Source organism: Marmota monax, unplaced genomic scaffold (assembly GCF_021218885.2).
Source record: "Marmota monax isolate L192 unplaced genomic scaffold, Marmota_monax_Labrador192_F-V1.1 WCK01_AAM20220418_F8-fsc00008, whole genome shotgun sequence".
Lineage (NCBI taxonomy): Eukaryota > Metazoa > Chordata > Mammalia > Rodentia > Sciuridae > Marmota > Marmota monax.
Window position 1 is genome coordinate 2,584,273 of NW_026694432.1, and position 19,319 is coordinate 2,603,591.

Genomic DNA, 19,319 nt, shown 5'->3' on the forward strand with positions numbered 1-19,319 from the left:
AACATTTATCTAAACAACTTTTTAAAAAGGTGAGTAAAGACTCAAATAAATAAAACCAGAAATGGAAGAAACATTACATTTGATACTGGGAGGGTGGGGTGAGTGAGGAATGTTCCAAAGCATCTATTATATACAACTATACAACAATAAACTGAAAAACCTGGAAGAAATGAATGAATTAGAGGAAACATGCAACCTACCAACACTTAGGTAAGATGAAATGGAAAGCCTGACCAATAACAAGTTAGGAGATTAAATCAGTAATAAAAAAAGTCATGACAAAGATAATTCCAGGACCAATTGGTTCACAGGTACATTATACAAAATATTTAAAGAACGAATACCAATCCTTCTTAAATTCTCCCAAAATATAGAAGAAAAGGGAATACTATCAAACTCTTATTTAAGCCAGCATCATCTTGAAAACCAAAGCCAAAGAGAGGTCACACACACACACACACACACACCCCCCCAAAAAAGGGGGTGGGGAGACAGGCCAATATCATTGATGAACAGATGCAAAAATCCTCAATGAAAAATTGGCAAAATTCATTCAGTAATACAGTAAAAAGAGAATACACTTTGACCAAATGGGATTTATCCTGGGAAACTAGGATGGGTCAACATAAGTAAATCAATAAATATGATACACTGCATTACACAAAAAAGATTTGACAAAATTCAACACCCTTTCCTAATAAAAAAATCCTCAACAAATTAGGTATAGAGAGGACTTGTCTCAACACAATATGGCCACATATAAAAAGCCTACAAGTAACATAGTTTTGAAAACCTAAAGCTTTTTCTCTAAGGTTTGAAACAAGGCAAGGTTGCCACTTTTACCACTTCTATTCAGAGTATTACTGAAATTCCATATTTCTCTCATGACTTCTCTTCATATTAGTCCTGATAAGTGAAATAAGGCAATAAAAATAAAGAAAAATCATCCAAACTTGGAAGGAAGAAATAAAACTATTTCTATTCACAGATGACATGATCCAGACTACACACACATACAGAGCCCCCCCCACCCACACACACACACCCTGTCACACACGCATACACATGCACATAAATGAATTCAGAAAATTTGCAGAAAACAAAATCACCATAAAAAATCAGTTGTATTTCTATATACTAAGTAATTGAAAAGGAAATTAATAAAGCAATCCCATGTATAATAGTTTCCAAAAGAATAAAATACTTAGATAAAATACTTGGATGAATTTATTATCCAAGGAGTTGGAAAATTTGTACACCGAAAATAAAATCTTTGATGAAAGAAATTAAAATAGACACAATAGAATAATAATGTTGTTAAAATGTTCACACTATCAGAAATGAGCCACAGATTCAATTAAATCTCTATTAAAATCCCAAAAGTACTTTTTTTTAAATCAAATCAGGGGGGAAAAATCCTAAAATTTACAAGGAACACACAAAAGATACCAAAAAGCTAAAGATATTTTGTGCATGAAGAACAAATCTGGAAGCATCACACTTCCTAATGCCAAAATATATTATAACTCAACAGTGAAGAATGAAAATATTGTGATATTAGCATAAAAATGAAATTAAACCCCTGTCTTCAGCTACATACACAAAAAACTCAAAATGGGTTAAAGACATAGAGCTAAGATCTGGAATCATAAGACTTCTCAAAGAAAACATACAGGAAAATCTTGACTTTGACCTTGGGAGTGATTACTTGGCTATGACACCAAAGGTACAGGCAGCAAAGCAAAAATAGACAAACAGAACTACGTGAAACTCAAAGGCTTCTGCACAACAAAGCACTCAACAGAATGAAAAGTCAACTACGGGAATGGAGAAAATATTCACAAGCCAGTTTTATTTCTAAACCATATACCCATAAAAGTTCATGTACAAAATATGTATGAAATATAGAAATGAACAGCAAGCATTCTCTTATTCATTACTGGTGATATATAAAGTGGTATAGTCACGTTAAGCAGTTGATTATGAAGGTAAATATACACGTAACATGTGACTCAGCTCAACTCCTATGTATTCATTTGAAAGAAACTAGGGAGTACAGCTATGTGGTCATTAAACTTGAAAAACTTTTGACAATCAGGAATAATTTGTATTATCCTCAGACCAGCTTTTAAAATGAGGTGGTCTTTATCCTGGTTTCTCAGCTCCTCATATTTCCTTCTACAGACACTTTAGAAGGAGAACTCACACTTAATTGAAATGAAGATGTCTAGGTAACTTTGTCGTAGGGTGCTCTATTTTCCCCTGCATTGTATCTGGGAGTTCATCTTTTTAGTATAAATGTATTTATTAATTTGACACTAAGGAATAGGGATTTTTATTCATTGGTCTTATAAATTCTGAGGCAGGACTTTCTGATTTTCAGCAGAAATGATTGATGCATAAGGCCCAGCTAGCAAGAAGATGGAAAATGAGGCAACAGATGGAGTTCTATTGATGACCACTCTAACTTCCTAAAATTCTCCTTTGTGATTTGGAAGTAATGCTTCAAATAAGATCAAGTATTTCTTTGGTTGGTGATAACTGTCTTGGCTATATATTTCCTTTATAAACTTCTAAATAACAAAATAATTGTCAAAATCATATTTTTGAATATTATATTACTTCATTAATTTTACCTCTAAATAATGACCATATTTCATAAATAATGGATCCACAAAAGGATATAAAAGTTTCAAAAACTTCCTGAAATTGCATCAAATTTTTGGTATATATGTTAGAATTGGAATTGGAAGGAGAATATTTATCTTTGACATTGTATTTTTAGAGTAGATTTTTAAGACCCAAATTGATAAGAAATTTTGACTTGGAGTCATGAATGTTCACCAACAAGTAAGTGGACCCAGAAAAAATACTTAAAGAGTGACTAGATTCAACCATATTTTCTGAAACCAGTATGCTTATTTCTCCTTTTATGTAGCAGAAGGAAATCTGTTCCCTGTACTGTTGAAAACACTGGTAATAGAGGCAGCTTTTATCCTTGACACCCAAAACAATTTCAATGTTGGAATTTGATCCTCTGAAATGCCACCCAAACTACAGATCCCTCTGGTGCTGATGAAATTGTCACATAGCCTTGGCTGAACAACCCCAAGAGACAGATTTCTAGGAAAATAAGAGCAACCAAGAGAGAGTACACCACTACTAACCCCATTTACCTCTGGTCCGGAATGGCAGATACACAAAAAGAAGTGTCACAGAGCATATGAAGCAAAACAGGAATTGAGCAGGTATTGAATTCAACATATAACAACATGGAATTAGACCTGTAAGTAGACATTCAGGTATATGGTCTAGAAGAGAAAGAATTAAATTGACAAAGAATTAAATTGACATAGAGGAACACAGGAATGTGGAACATCTCTAGCCTAAGTATAATTATCTGAAAAAAAAAAAAACAGTTATTGTCCCACGCCAACTCAATTTAGTGCTTCTTCTGTGAGTTTTATTTGTGGATGGTGGCAAGTCCTAGTCAGACTAGATGTGCAGATCTTTCAGAGCTAAAAGATATTTCTTTTTTCTAATTTGTGCCATCTACTCCAGAAAAAAATAATAATAATTTGGCTGGGGAGAAAGAAAGCAGTCCTAGGAATCCTCATCAGATTCCTAGAGATTCTCAAGTTTCAGGCTTAGGTTCCAACACTGAGTTGGCTAAAACAAGGAATTGCCTGGGATCCATAGACTCAGTAACCAGGAAAAGCTTGCTTCTTAAATAGTAAAGGAAACACACTTTACACCTTGAGCTTAAATGCCCTATCCAGGGACTCATTCCTACAAGCTAAACAGACATGGTGAAAATATTTCCCATGTATTACTGAATAACTTCTCTGTGAAACCGTTTTGTGTGTGGCGGGGTGGGGCAGTAATAGATTGAACTAAAGGGCACTCAAAAACTGAGCCACATTCCTAGCCCTATTTTGTATTTTATTTAGAGACAGGATCTTAATGAGTTGCATAGTGCCTCATTTTTTTCCCCTGAGGCTGGCTTTGAACTATACATCCTCCTGCCTCAGCCTCCCAAGTCGCTGGGATTACAGGCCTGTGTCACCGCTCCCTGCTTCTGTGAAACATTTGATCTTTGATTTATATCGCCTTCCAGAAGAAAATGACCAAAAAAAGTAAAGTTTAATTATCTGGAGAGTGTACAAGTATTTCAGGGAATTCAAGTTTCTGAAATATCTTCACTCAAAAAACACAGGGCACCTGCTTCCAAGACTCTTGCATTAGTTCACAGCTTCTTCACACCACAGCTACTCTTTTCTCAAATTGGGGGAAAACACAATCATGTAGACAGCTGATTAGAGACACTGAGAACCAATGGTGGCATCTAAAATATGGCAGGTCCCATGGACAGATCCGTGATCCCTGTTTGAAAGGGTATCCAGGAGGAGCAGCTGGAGCTAAAGTGGATCAAGAGGGAAGATGGTCCTCAGGCCCTGAGTGTGGATGTGCCCCTAGTAGCTGTGAGGGAAAAGGAACATCCAGACTTAGTGGCTAGGAAACTTTCCTTACTTAAAACATCAACTTTTGGATGTGAAAAGGAAACATGCCTCTCACCAATGCTAAAAAAGCATTTCTGGGTGGGTAAGAAGTTCTGTGGCTGGACTCTACCTTGGCACTGACAACACAAACCCAGATGGCCTTAAAACTCCTTAACTTAAAAACGGAAGTCACACTTGAACAAATCCATCACCAACAGACCTGTTTTCTGAGATGGTGACTCCCCTGCAGAACACTTTCTGGGCTCACCCATGAGCTCAGAATTTAACTATGAGTAAGAGCTCAGGGCTTTTTCTGGAGGACCCAGACTCTCACAAGAGGATGGTGCAGTCAGCATCTGGTGTAAGTGGATCATCAGGGACTGGGCTTTCCTCCTGTGGGCAGGGACAAAGCCACACTGGTACCCTCACAGGTACCACCAGCTGCAACAGGGAGATGTAGAAGTATGTGGTTCATGGGCAGAATTAGAATGTTTTGAGGTGCACTTTACAAAATAATGGGGTCTTTGACATTTCACATCACTCTATTTCTACTCAGAAAATTCTGGAATCATAGGACTTTCATTTGGGGAAAAGAAGCAACATCATTGTCTTTGTTTCTATAGTTTTTTTTTGGTCCATGCAATGGTTTACTATTATTTGTCTTGTGGCATTCAGGTGCAGCTCTTTTTATCCACAATGCAGTAGTTGACTGATGAATTTATTCTACTTTGTATCATTGTGCAGGACAGATTCTGCTGTGGCTGTGCAGAACTGTCAGGCCAGCAAAACATAGGACAGAAAAGACAGCCAGATATGTTAAAGCTGCACATACATTGCTGTCCTTCTTGCCATTTTTTATTTTTTCTTCAGGTTTTTGTTGCTTTTTTATGTTGATGTCTCTTTGGTGTAATTTTACACTCAATTAAAATAAGTCTCCTAAGTATTGTGTATACTTTAAAATAATAGAACTCTTACTTCTTCCTTTGGAAAATATAGGAACTGCTTCTTAAAAGAGGATAGTACTGCCTCAATTTTCAGTGTTTAATTTTTAATTATCTTTCGTGACTCTGGCTATAACATTGAGATCCTTCTGATTTCCTTTATCTCTTTTTCATCATGCATTCAATCTATCAGTAAGTGTTAATCCTTTAACATCCTACTTATGAGTGCAGAAGAGAAATTGCATGGAAATGGAAGGAGACCCTCAGGGTTATACAAAAGTACATACAAGAGGAAGTGAGGGGAAAGGGAAAAATAATACAAGGGGGAGAAATGAATGACAGTAGAGGGGGTAGAGAGAGAAGAGGGGAGGGGAGGGGAGGGGAGGGGAGGGGGGATAGTAGAGGATAGGAAAGGCAGCAGAACACAACAGACACTAGTATGGCAATATGTAAATCAATGGATGTGTAACTGATGTGATTCTGCAATCTGTATATGGGATAAAAATGGGAGTTCATAATCCACTTGAATCAAAGTGTGAAATATGATATATCAAGAAATATGTAATGTTTTGAACAACCAACAATAAAAAATTTTAAAAAAAAGAAGTAAATGTAAATCTGAAATTTCAAAAGACATCTATACCAACCTCATCCCTAAAAGCATTCTTGTCTTGGGAATTTAAGAGGTATGAAGTCCAACATTTCTAAAGTGGGGAACAAGCCATAAATATCTTCCCATATGAGACCCAACTTTGGAAGACAAACATCATTCACTTTTGCCCACATGACTTATCCATCAAGTTAACGTCCTTAATAATTCCCCTCCCCCTTGTCGTATCAATTACCTTTTCTTATGAAATACCAAAGGCAAATGTATGTCAAAACCAAAGCGATTGTTAAACACGAAAATAAAATTAAAAACTTCTTTGTAAGGTGCTCCTTATCAAACAGGTCATCTGAAAGAAAGGACAGAACAACTTGAAATCAATACATCCACAATAGGTGTCCCTAATGGATTAGAAAGTTGCTGCTAATAAAGCAGGATACTCCTTCAGGTCTATAATTCTTTATTTTTGTATTTGTAGCATGAAAAGGCTTTGATAGAGATGGTGTAGTGACGAGTAAAGAGCAAGTACAACATTAAGCTTATCTTGGGGATAGAATTCACACTGAGGCTATAGTAGATTGAAAAGAAGCCTCTCTCTTGTCTCTAACAAAAGATCTTAGTACAAAAGCTTACTGATCTTCAAAGGAACACCTGGTTCTGTTTTTGCTCTTCTGATCTTAGCCAGTTTCATCTTCAAAATATTCTCTTTAGGCTGAAGACATTCATATTATGTCCCAAATATGGTCTTCTCTGCGAACTTTAGGTTCATGCACCTAAGTCCTGATCAACACTTTGCTGGTAAGTCTTATAAGCATGGTCTTATTTTATCCCACAAATTTTCCTGTCTCAGTAGATGAAAAATCATCTTTCATGACTCTGGTTATAACATTGGAGTCCTTCTGATTTCCTTTATTCTTTTTCATCACACATTCAATCTATCAGTAACTCCCATCAGCTCTACATTTAAAATATTTACAGAATCTTACCCACTCTTAAAAACTTTCTTGCTATACCACAAATAATGCATTGTTATAGGCTCCTATCTGGTCAGGACAATATTTTTTCCAGTCCATATGTTAATTATTTAAGAGTATTAGAGAATTTTTAAGAGAAAAAACTGTGTTCACAATCAGGCTAAAAAAGATTCCACGAAGAGGTATCTGAAGGCACATTTGCCCTGTCCATTACCTTGCTCCTATACTTCTCTATAGAGGCATTAGTTAAGGGTAACTTTATTGCACACAGAGTATGGCCTTTGACATCCACCTATCATGACTCCAAAGAATGAGCAATGAACAAGTAATCAGGAAAACTGTAGTTTAGTTCCACATTTCACTTACTACTGCTGTTACTGGCCTCTCAACATCTGTCTATCAATGACCATAACATTTATTGAATTGTCAGAAATTTTTAAATAATAGTAGTAGTGCTAAATATTGAATGACAATAAGAAAAAGTTTTTACTTCTTCTAATTATTTAAGATTTGCAAAAACCCATGAGGTATGATTATATTCATTTCTAAGATGAAAAAACTATAGTTCAGAAAGATCAAGTTACTGAGCTAAAATTCTGATAAATTTACACATAATTATTGTGAGGGTCTAACAAAGTAATGGACATTAAATGCCTTTAAAGCTGTAATGTATTTTTGAACTGTGAATTGTTATTGTTCTTGTTTATTTTTATTCTAAAACCTTCTCCTTAGCACCCCAAAGCATCTGTATTACCGAAACCCATAACAAAGATAAAGAATCATTCAAAGAGAATTTAGTAAGCTCTTTAACATTAACTATTCCGTTAGTTTTTTCTCTATGTTTTGTTGATAACTAAACCCTAATGATGGAACACTCACTTGCTAGGATAATACTTGTTTGTTTCTCTTCACCTATTACAGGGTTGTGAACATAGCATGTAATATTGCAGTCTGAAAAGTTTCTGAGGAGAAGAGTCATCTTCATGTGGAACAATCTGGCTCCATCCTGGGAGTATGATTTTGATGAATGTGGAACGACCTCTCCTCTGCTGTCTCTCCACTCCATTTGGGGCTGTGGAAACCACCCTCCTGAGTTACACTCCACCACGAGTCCATCACTAGTGGGAACCTGGACATGAATCTGTGTCTCCAAGCCAAATGCTGATGGAAATGAGAAAGAACCATCAAGACAGTTATTGTATTGAGGTTGGATTGGCAAGTTGAAAGGAAGTCATGTGATCTGCAATTTAATATTTGTGAATCAAATTCACATTTTATTTATAAGTTAGTACTTGTAGTATTTGAATTTTTTAGAATATGAAAAGAAGAAATAAGAAACATTGAGATAATTTTCCTCATATTTGAGCTCATTGTGTCAAAAGGGCTTTGTTATACAACATTCCACAAGCACACTTACCTGCCACACTAAGATTCATGTTGGCCATATCACTGAAGTCAGTATCTTTAAATAAACACCTGTATGGTCCATCATCAGAAATGCTGACATTATGAATTTTGAGGGTCACTTTACCCTCCCCCATGGCCTCTTTCACAAACTCTGTACGATTTACATATTCAGGGGCAGCTTCTCCATTTACTTCATGACCACCTCTGTACAGGTAAACAAGCTGGGAATTGTCACCCCTGAACCAGTGCACCTCCATGTGCTCTGCACTTTGTGGTGGGGACAACTGGCAGCTGAGAGCAGCCTGTCCTCCTACTCTAGCCACCAAATGCCCCTTGGGAACAGTCACCATCAACTTCTCTGTGGAGGAAGAAAGAAAACCAAAATAAGTCATAAACCAGTAACAACCCTGTTGCTAGACACTACTTGGAAGGACACACAAATTCTGCCCAGTAGACCTATGCTGATCTGAATGTTCAGCTCTGATCACATTCCTTCAGATTAAACCAATATTCTATTTTTTTATAAATACCAATGGTACATCTTTAGACTTTTAAAAATATATTCATTTGGAGGATTCTGGGAGATGGTGGAGTAGGAAGCACCAGCAAGCAATCTGACTCCCCACCCAAACAATGTTATGTTTCTAGAGCAGCTTGAACAAAGCAGGTAGGGAAAAAGGACTTTATCCTTCAAGCATTGAGGTGTCTGTGCTCTAATAACTGATTGCTGCCTCTGATCACAGAGGTGCAGACAATGAGGTGGTTGGTCATCGTACCTTCCCCTGTGGTTGCCCCCTCCTACTCCTCCTTCTCCAAATAAAAAAGGGCTTTTTTCACCTGTGGTGAAAAGCCTTTTTCCACCTGTGGTGAAAAGCCTTTTTCCTCTTTTTACTTTTTGAGTACCATACAGTTAGGACTGGAACATTCAAAAGAAACTGGGAAGAATTACAAAGTGTAGGCATATGCCCAGAGAAAGCACAGAATCATAAAAGACATAAGGAGACCTTAGGCTTATACTTTAGGGTGAACCTTGTCACAAAAGTAGTTTATAAGAAGTAAAACCCCCAAAACTTAAAGAAATACAATTCAAAAACATGCAAATTATGGAGAAAAACAAATATTAAAGAAAAAAAGGGGGAATATGTGTGACATCATCCAGCAGACCAACACATGCATTTTAGGATTTCCAGAAAGAGAACAGAGAGTGAAAGGGGAAGAACACCTCAGATATTTGTCTTTCATCAAATTTAGGAAATTTTCATCCATGAATGTTTCAGGAATATTCTGAAAATAATTTAAAAAGGTGGCCCATAGACATTTGAAAAAATGCTTAATATTATTAGCCATCAGTAAAGTAAAAATCAAAACTACAGTGAGACATCATTGAACTCCAATTAAAATTGCTGCTATCTAAAAAGAAAAAAATAAGCGCTAGTGAGGATGTGGAGGAAAAGGAACTCTCATACATTGCTGCTATGAATGTAAATTAGTATAGCCTTTATTGAGAACAGTATGGAGGTTCCTTTAAAGAACTTATACCATATGATCCAACAATCCCAGTACTTTGTACACATTCACAGAAAATAAAATCTACATACAAAAGAAATACCTGAATGATCATGTTAATTGTGGCACTCTTTGAAATAGTAAGTTAAGAAATAAATGTAGGTGTAGATTTTAGTTTATGATCCTTGTCTGTTGTTTTAGGGGCCCATGCCAAGACAGCACATCATGTTGGGAGGTCATAGTAGAATTAAACTGCCCACACCATCAACAGGAAGCAAAAGAGCAAGGACAGAGCCAAAATCCATTATCCCCTTCAAAGGCTTGTCCCTCATGACCTAAAGACTTTCCACTAGGTCCTACTTCTTAATGGTTCTTCCAGTTCCCAACACTGCCACTGCCACTGCCACCCTGGAAAATAAGTCTTTAACACATGGGCTTTGGGGGCCATTCAACATCAAACTATAGCACCAATGAAATTAGAATGCTTACTCTAATAGGTTATAGAAGAGGGAATATTAATATTTACTATTTCAGGATTAAAGTTCATAATAACCAAGATTGTAACAAAGATCAGAACCAGGAACGAGCCTCTACCATCATCTCAAATTTGAGGAAAATTCCCTTTGAGAATGAGGTCCATATAGTATATTTCAGGGCAATACAATTTCTGAAAAATCAGGAAGCTTGAAGCAGAAATACTGGATTAGAGAAATGCAGGTATTGTTTGTGCTTTTTACACCATGTTAATGATGTAACCTTGTTGTTGATGTTTAATTTGACTCAAAAATTAGGAAATTTTAGCATTTAAACATCTCTTTAAAATAAAGTCACGTCTATATCAGTCAGTGACTTATATATTTGATAGTATATACACATATATTATATATATATATATATATATATATATATATATATACACACACACATATATACAAGAGAATATTTTTCAGTTATAAACATGAATGAAATTCCATCACTTTTAGCCAAATGGATGAAATTGAAACATACTGTTAAGTAAAACAAACCAGACACAGACAGAAAAGTACCATGTGCTCTTTCATATACAGAAGCTAAAATATGTTTGTTTGAATGCAAAATAGTGATCACTTGAGGTTGGGAAATGTAGGGACCAGGTAAAGGGATGGTGGCTTTGATCACTGCATGCTGTATGTATGTCCTGAAATGTAACATTGAATTGAATTAACAGCAGGGTCTCAAAGAGATATTTGTACACCTATGTTCACAGCAGCATCCTTTACAGCTAAGTAAAGCAACTCATGTGTCCATCAACAGATGAATGAATAAACAAGATGTGGTATATAAATGTAATACATACAAAGGAATAATATACAGTCTCAGAAAGAAAGGAAATTCTGACATATTCTACATTATTAAAATAGGCTAGCCCCATAAAAAGACAAATACTGTATGAGTCCACCTGTGTGAGGTATTTAGAGTGGCTAAAACCACAGAGACAGAAGGTAGAATGGTGGTTGCCTCGGGATGAAGGTGGGAGAATGGGGAAAATTGTTTAATAAGTATAGCGTTTCAGAATTACAATATGAAAATTCCTCTTTCAACAGATGATTGGGATGGTTACACAACTTAAATAATGTGGCTAATACCATTGAAATATACACTTAAAATGATTAAGATTGTAGACTTTATGTTATATGTATTTCCCTGCAATAGAAAATTAGAAAAAATGTGTATTAATTTAATATTTATCTTTTATAATCTCTATCATTTTCAGCATGTTTCTGAGAGTAGGAAGAACAGTAGAGTACATTAGCAATAACAGAAATTTAATAATGCTTTGAAGCTAAAAACTTATAACCACTTGAGCAAAATTTGGGATTTTTTTGTAGTATTGCTAGGATAAAAATTACAATTACTATTTTTTCTTGGAAGGACCACGCAGTAGGTATATAAAAGAATTTAAAATATTCATATATATTTCCTTTTTAGAAGGAAGAAAAAGAGGCAACACAGAAATTAAGGGGAGAGCAGATACATTTTTAGCTTGACACATTCACTATAAAAGAATTTAGTTTTGATTTTGTATATGAGAATAAGAGAATTACTAGCCCAAGTGAAAACTTTAACAGAATATCCAATTAAAATTAAACAAATATGAGAAGTAATCATGTTAACATTGATGCTTTAACACCTAGACTAACAATAGGTATACTAGGCAAAATAAAATTTGAGATCAAAGCATTCAACAAAAATTAGGATACTATGATAGCACATATTTTAAAAATTTTATCAAAATCATAGTTAATGTATAAAACCTTCAAAAATGTAAGAATAAATTTCTAAATCTAAAAAAGGGATATTTTAGTATAACTTTTCAATGAGCAAATTCAGTAGAACCAATTCCAGCAGAACCTCATTTATTCCAAGGAGAAAAACCAAAAAGATCACTTGACTTGATTCACACTGACCAATGCAAATCCACACAGAACACCAGAAGAGCACTCTCAGAACTGTTTTCAGGGTGTGGTACCTTCAGTGCAGTGATGCCCTGTGGATATGGATCTAAGAGGTGGTGTGAGGAGCAAGGAGTCAGTGATAACTCAGATGCATCCTTGGGTGCATATGCTCCACTAACCATCTCACATCAGTCAAACCCTTTGTTTTCTTCTCCCTCTTTGTTTCTATTGCAATCTTCTCCCATATGCTCCAAATAAATTCCTTTAGGCAGTTTTGACCATGTATAACTCTGTTTGTAATTACTGTTTAATGCATTTTTGCATCTGCCACTATGGAGACAATTCTTTCACTGAAGCCCACAACAGGGTTGCTCTCTCAATCTTAGGCCACAATAAGGTCTTTGATAGCTCCAAACCATCTGCACATTCCTGATATAAAGCCTATTTATCTTTCAATATTTACAAATTATTTTGTACCTCCAGTCATTAAACACATCATTTTAGAAAGTTATTTTATTGGGCTATCTTTGTTACTTTGACCTATAGATTTTGTTACAAAAATTGTTTATTTTTCTAAATTTCTATCATTATGAAAAAGATTACATAGAAACAGAAGTTTATATTCAATAGAGCTAATAACACAACTCTAAAAGTGACCTAAGAGAGTTTTTTGGCAGTAATTTTTATATTTCTTTCTTTTAATCTATAACATTTCTTTTGTATTCTTAGAATTCATATCTCTCTACTTACATTATCCATCTATTCTTAAATGTTATCTGCTTTTTCCATTAGGCCCCTTAGTATATTATTTATAGTTGTTTTAAAGTCCTGGTCTGATAAATCCCCATCATATCTGAATCTGGTTTTGTTCTCTCTCTTCAAACTATAGATTTGCCTTTTAGTATGTTTCCCGGGTTTTTTTTGTGTGTGTGTGTGTGGGGGGGGGGGAAGAATTCTGGTGAGAGATTTTTAGTGATGAAGTGACACAGTTTGGGGGGAAGAGAAGCATTCTGTGATTCTCTGATTAGGTTTCAGTTTGGGTGAGCCTGTGCTCTTGGGAAGTGAGCTTCATGAGTGCTTCCCTGGATTCTGCTCCCTCTTAAGTGGGACAGGATGGATAGAGGAGCCTGAAGTTAGATATTACCCTTCCCCTGGGTTACTTAGGGTTATGGAACTATAATAGGTTGGGCTCTGGCAAAATAGTTTTCTTGAGTACAATGTTTTTTTAAGACAAGTATGTATCAAAATGATTACTTTTCTCTTCCCCTTGCTGGAAGCACAAAGAAATTTTCTCCAATCATTTACTGTAAGAACCTGGTAGAAACACTAGAGGTAAAAGGCACAAGTGTCCTGCCTGCCCTGGTCTTCTCTGGAGTTTTTGACTCAGACAGGTCTATACAACCTCTAGCAATTGAATAATTAGGGTTTAGATTTTCCAATCCTGGTACTGTTTTCTCCAAAGGTTTCTGCTTATGGTTTGCTGCTTTGGTAGATTCTTACACCTGTCTGTGTCTCCAATATGGGGGGAAGTGGTTTGCCCTGTAATCTCATTTTTCATGGATCTAAGAAGAGTTGCTGATTTCCATTTTTCAGTCTTTCTCTTGATATTACAATGAAGTGCTGACTTTAATACTCACTAAAAGGTGATGCACTAGATTCTTTCCACAGCTGAGACTGAGTAGGAAAAAAGTAGATGTTCTTACCTGAAGTTGATGTCATCACTTGTAAGAGAAGAAAGCACATATAGTATCCAGAAAAATAAGAGGATGCAGGCTCCATCATATCTGGAGAAAAGGTCATAGATTATGAAATACAGTGTAGATTTTGCCTGGATACACAAGATTTAATCAATATTATAAAGATGGATGATCTTTAGACTCTTTCCTTTTAGAAAATAATCTTTCTCAGTGCTCAATAAATAACCATGTCCCCACACATTGTTCTGATCAAGAGCGAGAAAGAATATGGGAGGCACAAAGGCACAGGTGCCTAAATGTGCATGATAACATAAGAAGAGTATTTTTGGATTCATATGCTTGAATAGCTGAAACCAAATTGTGGTTGAACTAAAAGATCTTGTTAATAATTTTACGTTACTTCTAGCTGATAGAACAAATAGGCAGAATATCAATGAGGAAAGAGGAGATTTATATCAAATAAATTAACCTAATTGAAAGTTATAGAATTCTCCCACCAGAGGGGAATATACATTTTCACAAACATATATGAAATGCAAACCGAGGTGGATTAAATTCTAAACTATAAAACAAAACAATCCTTAAATAATTTCAAATATTTGAAATCATTAAAAGTATGGTCTTGAACCATATGGTGCTCAACTAGAAATAAACAACAGAAAGATATCTGGATAAACCCGAAATATTTGGAATTACACAGCATATGTCCTAAAGACAGAAAAAAGTAATTAAAAAATAAAGCAGATTTAAATAAAGTTGACAATAGAAAAGCAATAGAGAAAATAAAATAAAAGTCTCTCTTAAAAGTGCAGTTAAAATTGATAAACCTCTAGCCATAGTAACTAAGAAAATGAGATGGCACAAACCAATTATTTCAGGAATGAAAGAGGGGATATAATTACTAATCCCACAGAAATTTAATAAAAAACAAGGGAAATGATAAACAACTCTATGAATATAAATTTGGCAACTTAGTATAAAGTGGACCAGTTATTTTCTCAAATAAACTACCAAATCTCCATCAGGAAGAAATATATATTTTGAATAGCCCTATATTTATTTGTTAAGGAAATTTGTAGCTGATAGTCTGAGAAAAAAATTCTCCAGGCCCAGGGTTGTTATACTGGTGGACTAAAAAAAATGAATTAAAACTAATTCTACAGAATATCTACAGGAATAATGAAATATAGAGAAGATATCACAGATCATTTTATGAAATCTGATATTAACCCACAAAAATAAGTTAAAATAAAAATAAGGTAACAGAGTGATATCCCTCATGAAGATAGATGTAAAAACCAGAACTAAAAATTGCCAAATTATCTCTAGCTATATATAAAAATAAGACTGTGCTTAGAACAAGTGAATTCAGGTTGGTTCAAAATGTGAAAGTCAATAAATATAATTTACAATAACATAAAAACAGATAATCAGTTCCATAGATGCAAAAAAGACATTTAACAAATTTAAGTATCTATTTATGATCAAATCTCTCAGCAAACCAGAAACAGAAATTACCTTAACATCATAGAGCAATAGGCAAAAATCAACTACTATCATATTTTTAAACAACAATAATTAAAAAACTTGTTCCCTTGTTGGATGAGGAGAGAACATCCTATCCCACTTCCCTAATGCAACATTGTCCTGGAAGTACTAGCCAGTGCAAAATGACACAGATCAGAAAGAGGGAAAGAGAGCCATCTCTATCTACATACGTCATAGTTGTCAATGTAGAACACCCCAGTGAACATACAAAATATCTCTTAGAACTCATTAGTGAGTCTATCGAGGTTGAAAATTATAGGTCAATATTCAAAAGCCAAGTGTGTTTCTATACATAAATTATGACCATTTGGAGTTTAAAGCTTTTGTTTTAAATGTTATTTATAATGGTAGAAAATTGAAGCAATGAGGTATAAATTTAACAAAATATGTGCAAGTTCATTGTGCTAAAAGCTACAAAACAGTGTTGAAAAAAAATCTAAATTGGAGAGCTAATCCATGTTCCCATTTGCTATGTGAATGTGCTCTCCCAAATTCTTGAAATTTAATTGCCCTTGTGACAGAGTCAGGAGGGACCTTAAAAATGTGATTAGACCTTGAAGGCTATAGTCTCATGAATTCATGTCATTACTATTAGAGTGGGTTTATTATAATGGGAGTGGATTTATTATAATAGGACAAGTTTGGCCTGTTTTGGCCTCTCTCTCTCATTGCTTCTCTTGCCTTCTGCCATGGGATGACACCACACAAGCTATTGACAGACTTTGATCTTGGACTTTACAGCTTCCAGAAATAAATTTTCATTGTTTATAAATTAACCAGACTATTTATTTTTTTACAGCAGCACAGGATGGTCTAAGACCCCCCAACATTTTTTGGTCAATTCCAAGTTTATTTAAAAATCTGTATGTGAAGACAAGACTAGAATAGCCAGAACAATTCTGAAAAAGCAGAATGAAGTTGGAGGAAATCTAAAACCCAATTTCAAGACTTACATTAATCAAAGTAATATGGAATTGGCAAATGAATGGATAGATACCTTAATGGAGCAGAACAAGAATGGAGAAACAGAGCCACATATAACTTAGTGGATTAACCCATATAACTTAGCTGTGTTTAGTGCAGAAGGAATTCAGTGGGAAAATAATAGTCTTTTGAAAATATGGTACTGGAAAAAAATTGAGACATTCATATGCAAAAAGGAAAGAATATAAGCTTTGCAACTTATAATGAATTTTTTTAATGAATCAGATATAAATATATATCTATGAAGTTTTGGGAAGAAAACAAAATCAGCATAAACTGTGTAAGGCAAAAAGTTCTTAGACATTAAAAGAACAATCCATAACATTTTGAAAAAATTGGATCTTATAAATTAGTCATTGTTTATTTGAAATCCAATTATAACTGGGTATCTTATATTTTGTCTGGTAAGTCTATTAAAATCAGAAACACGTGAATTGGTACACAAGGTCTGTAAGCCAAATAAACCCAGTAACACACACCACCAGCAAAGTGTTTCAAACAATACATATCTTAAAGGGAAATGTAGGGCTTTGTTTAAATCATAGCCATGTGTGCTGCTCAAAAATGAGTCAAAATCTGAAGGAAGAAATTCCTGTGGTCCTGGACACTAACAAAATCTCTCTACTATTGAATAAAAATGATAGGCCTATTTGGTACTTATACAGCCAATATGAAAATATTTGAAGAAATTGTGCTTTGCATATTATTATTTTACATATCTGACAAATACGACAAACAAGTATCAACAATGCTTCTCCATTAGAAGATTCACATGGGTGTAGGTAAGTTGGCATACCATGAAAAAGCAGGTCTAATTTTCCAAAGAGATATAATCTCTAAATGATAGGTTTTCTGATATCTCCCTCCATTGCCATCTGCATGTATTCAAAATCTTTCACCGAAATCTTGAATCTATGAAAGATATTTAGTTTACAAACAAACTATAAGAGTGATAAGAGTACAAGAAGGCTTGCACATTTACATTCATTGTGGCCTTATTTGTAAAAGACAATAATTGGAAATAACTCAGAACTTCATTAAGATGCAAATGGATGAAAAAGTTGTCATCATCCATGCAATATAATATGTATAGCAATAAAAAGAACTGTACTAATTTTATATACAACACACATGGATCTCAACAGGATCATTGAATTAAAGGAGTTGGACAAAAAAAATTGTATGATGCACATAGTATGATTTCAAGTATTTAAAATTCTAGAAAATGCAAATAATCTTTATGAAAGCAAGTGAGTGGTTATCTGGGGACAGGAGGAAGGAAATAAAGCATTTAAAAAAGTACATGAAAACAATTTGGCAGCCATAAATATGTTCATTATATTGACTACGGGAATAATTTTGTAAGTGTATACATAAGTAAAACTTAAGTTATTCTTAAATATAATGCAGTTTGCTCTATGTAAATTATGCCTCAATAAATCATTTTAAAAAGTCTTGGGCTGGGGTTGTGGCTTAGCCATAGAGCACTCACCTAGCACTTGCAAAGCCCTGGGTTTGATCCTCAGCACCACATAAAAGTAAATAAACAAAATGAATGTATGATGTACAAATAAAACAAATTAAAAATGTCTAATTTTTAAAAATATAATTTAAAATATTAGTAATAACTTTTTAGTGAACATTTAAATTTATTAACTGACCCATCTGTATTTCAGGAGAGGAATCTTATTAACTGGAACACCCACCATGGTCACTACCAAGTCTAAAACATTGATTCCACTCTTTTTACTCTGAGATCTTAAGAGACTAGGTAAGGTGCACGTCTTCTAGATCAGCAATCTGAATAAGGAATTTGAAAGCAGATCTTTTTTTTAAAGCAGTTCATTGCCTGTCAGCTTTCTAACTTCCCAGATATCATTATCCTGCGATAAAAAAGATTGTTGAGATCTTACAGAGGTAGAGCTAAAAGAAATCCAAAGGCTAGACTTAGGGAGGAAGAAATATCCTTGTCCCCAACCACCATCAGCATTCTGATCACTTACTTGAGCTCCAGAATACAGAGAAAATTTCTTTCCAAATTTTTCAAATGATTCCCTTGGTGTCTGCAGGTAGTTCAGCAATGCTTCTACAATAGCATAGACTTCCACGAAAGTCCAAGCCAGCACATTGTTTACCCGAGCTTATATTATGTGCCAACTAAACTTTTCTTCCTACCAATCAAAAATCAATAGCTTTTCATGGAGAAAACAGTAAAACTTCTGATTTATGCTCAAGTACAATTGCAGCTTACATTTGTATCACTTGAAAGGTCTCTGTGTTCTGATTGCAGCAAACCTGCTCCAACATGACATGCCTCAAACTGAAGTGATATCTGAGCCAAGGTGTGTTCCTTCATATATTTCCTAATTGAATCTTTCCCAGACATCAGGCTACTGCTGGGAAGATTTAGGGGAATCCTTGTTCTTATTAATAGTCATATGGGCTATCGCTCAGTTGCTAGAGTACTTGCCTCATACTCACAAGGCCCTGGGTTCAATCCCCAGCAACACACACACACACACACACACGCATACACACACACAAAAAAAAAAATCATGCCCTGAAAATTACCCAAGTAAATAACTTTTAAAGTTTTCTTTTTTCACTCCAAACCCTACTGATATCATCTTTTTAAAGTTTCCCCATCAGTTCTATTTTCTTCCTGAAAGTTTTACTGTTGAGAGCCACAGCCAAAGGGGCCCCAGCAAACTTCCAGCTGCT

General features: G+C 34.9%; 1 protein-coding gene across 2 annotated transcripts in view; it reads right to left on the minus strand.

Moving 5' to 3' along the window:
- The window catches only part of LOC124075318 (selection and upkeep of intraepithelial T-cells protein 8), a 40,496-nt gene extending 21,583 nt beyond the window's left edge, over positions 1–18,913 (minus strand). The window contains exons 1-7 of one of the 2 annotated variants that reach the window (XM_058570775.1): positions 18,850–18,913; positions 18,602–18,769; positions 14,073–14,153; positions 8,439–8,786; positions 7,901–8,182; positions 6,286–6,396; positions 3,177–3,311 (exon numbers count right to left, since the gene is read on the minus strand). In XM_058570775.1, the coding sequence (XP_058426758.1) occupies positions 3,177–3,311; positions 6,286–6,396; positions 7,901–8,182; positions 8,439–8,786; positions 14,073–14,151 (955 nt within the window). In that variant the 5' untranslated portion in view covers positions 14,152–14,153; positions 18,602–18,769; positions 18,850–18,913. Of the gene's footprint in view, positions 1–3,176; positions 3,312–6,285; positions 6,397–7,900; positions 8,183–8,438; positions 8,787–14,072; positions 14,154–18,601 lie in introns of both variants that reach the window. The other variant, XM_058570774.1, reaches the window with a different exon arrangement.
- Positions 18,914–19,319: the final 406 nt, after the last annotated feature.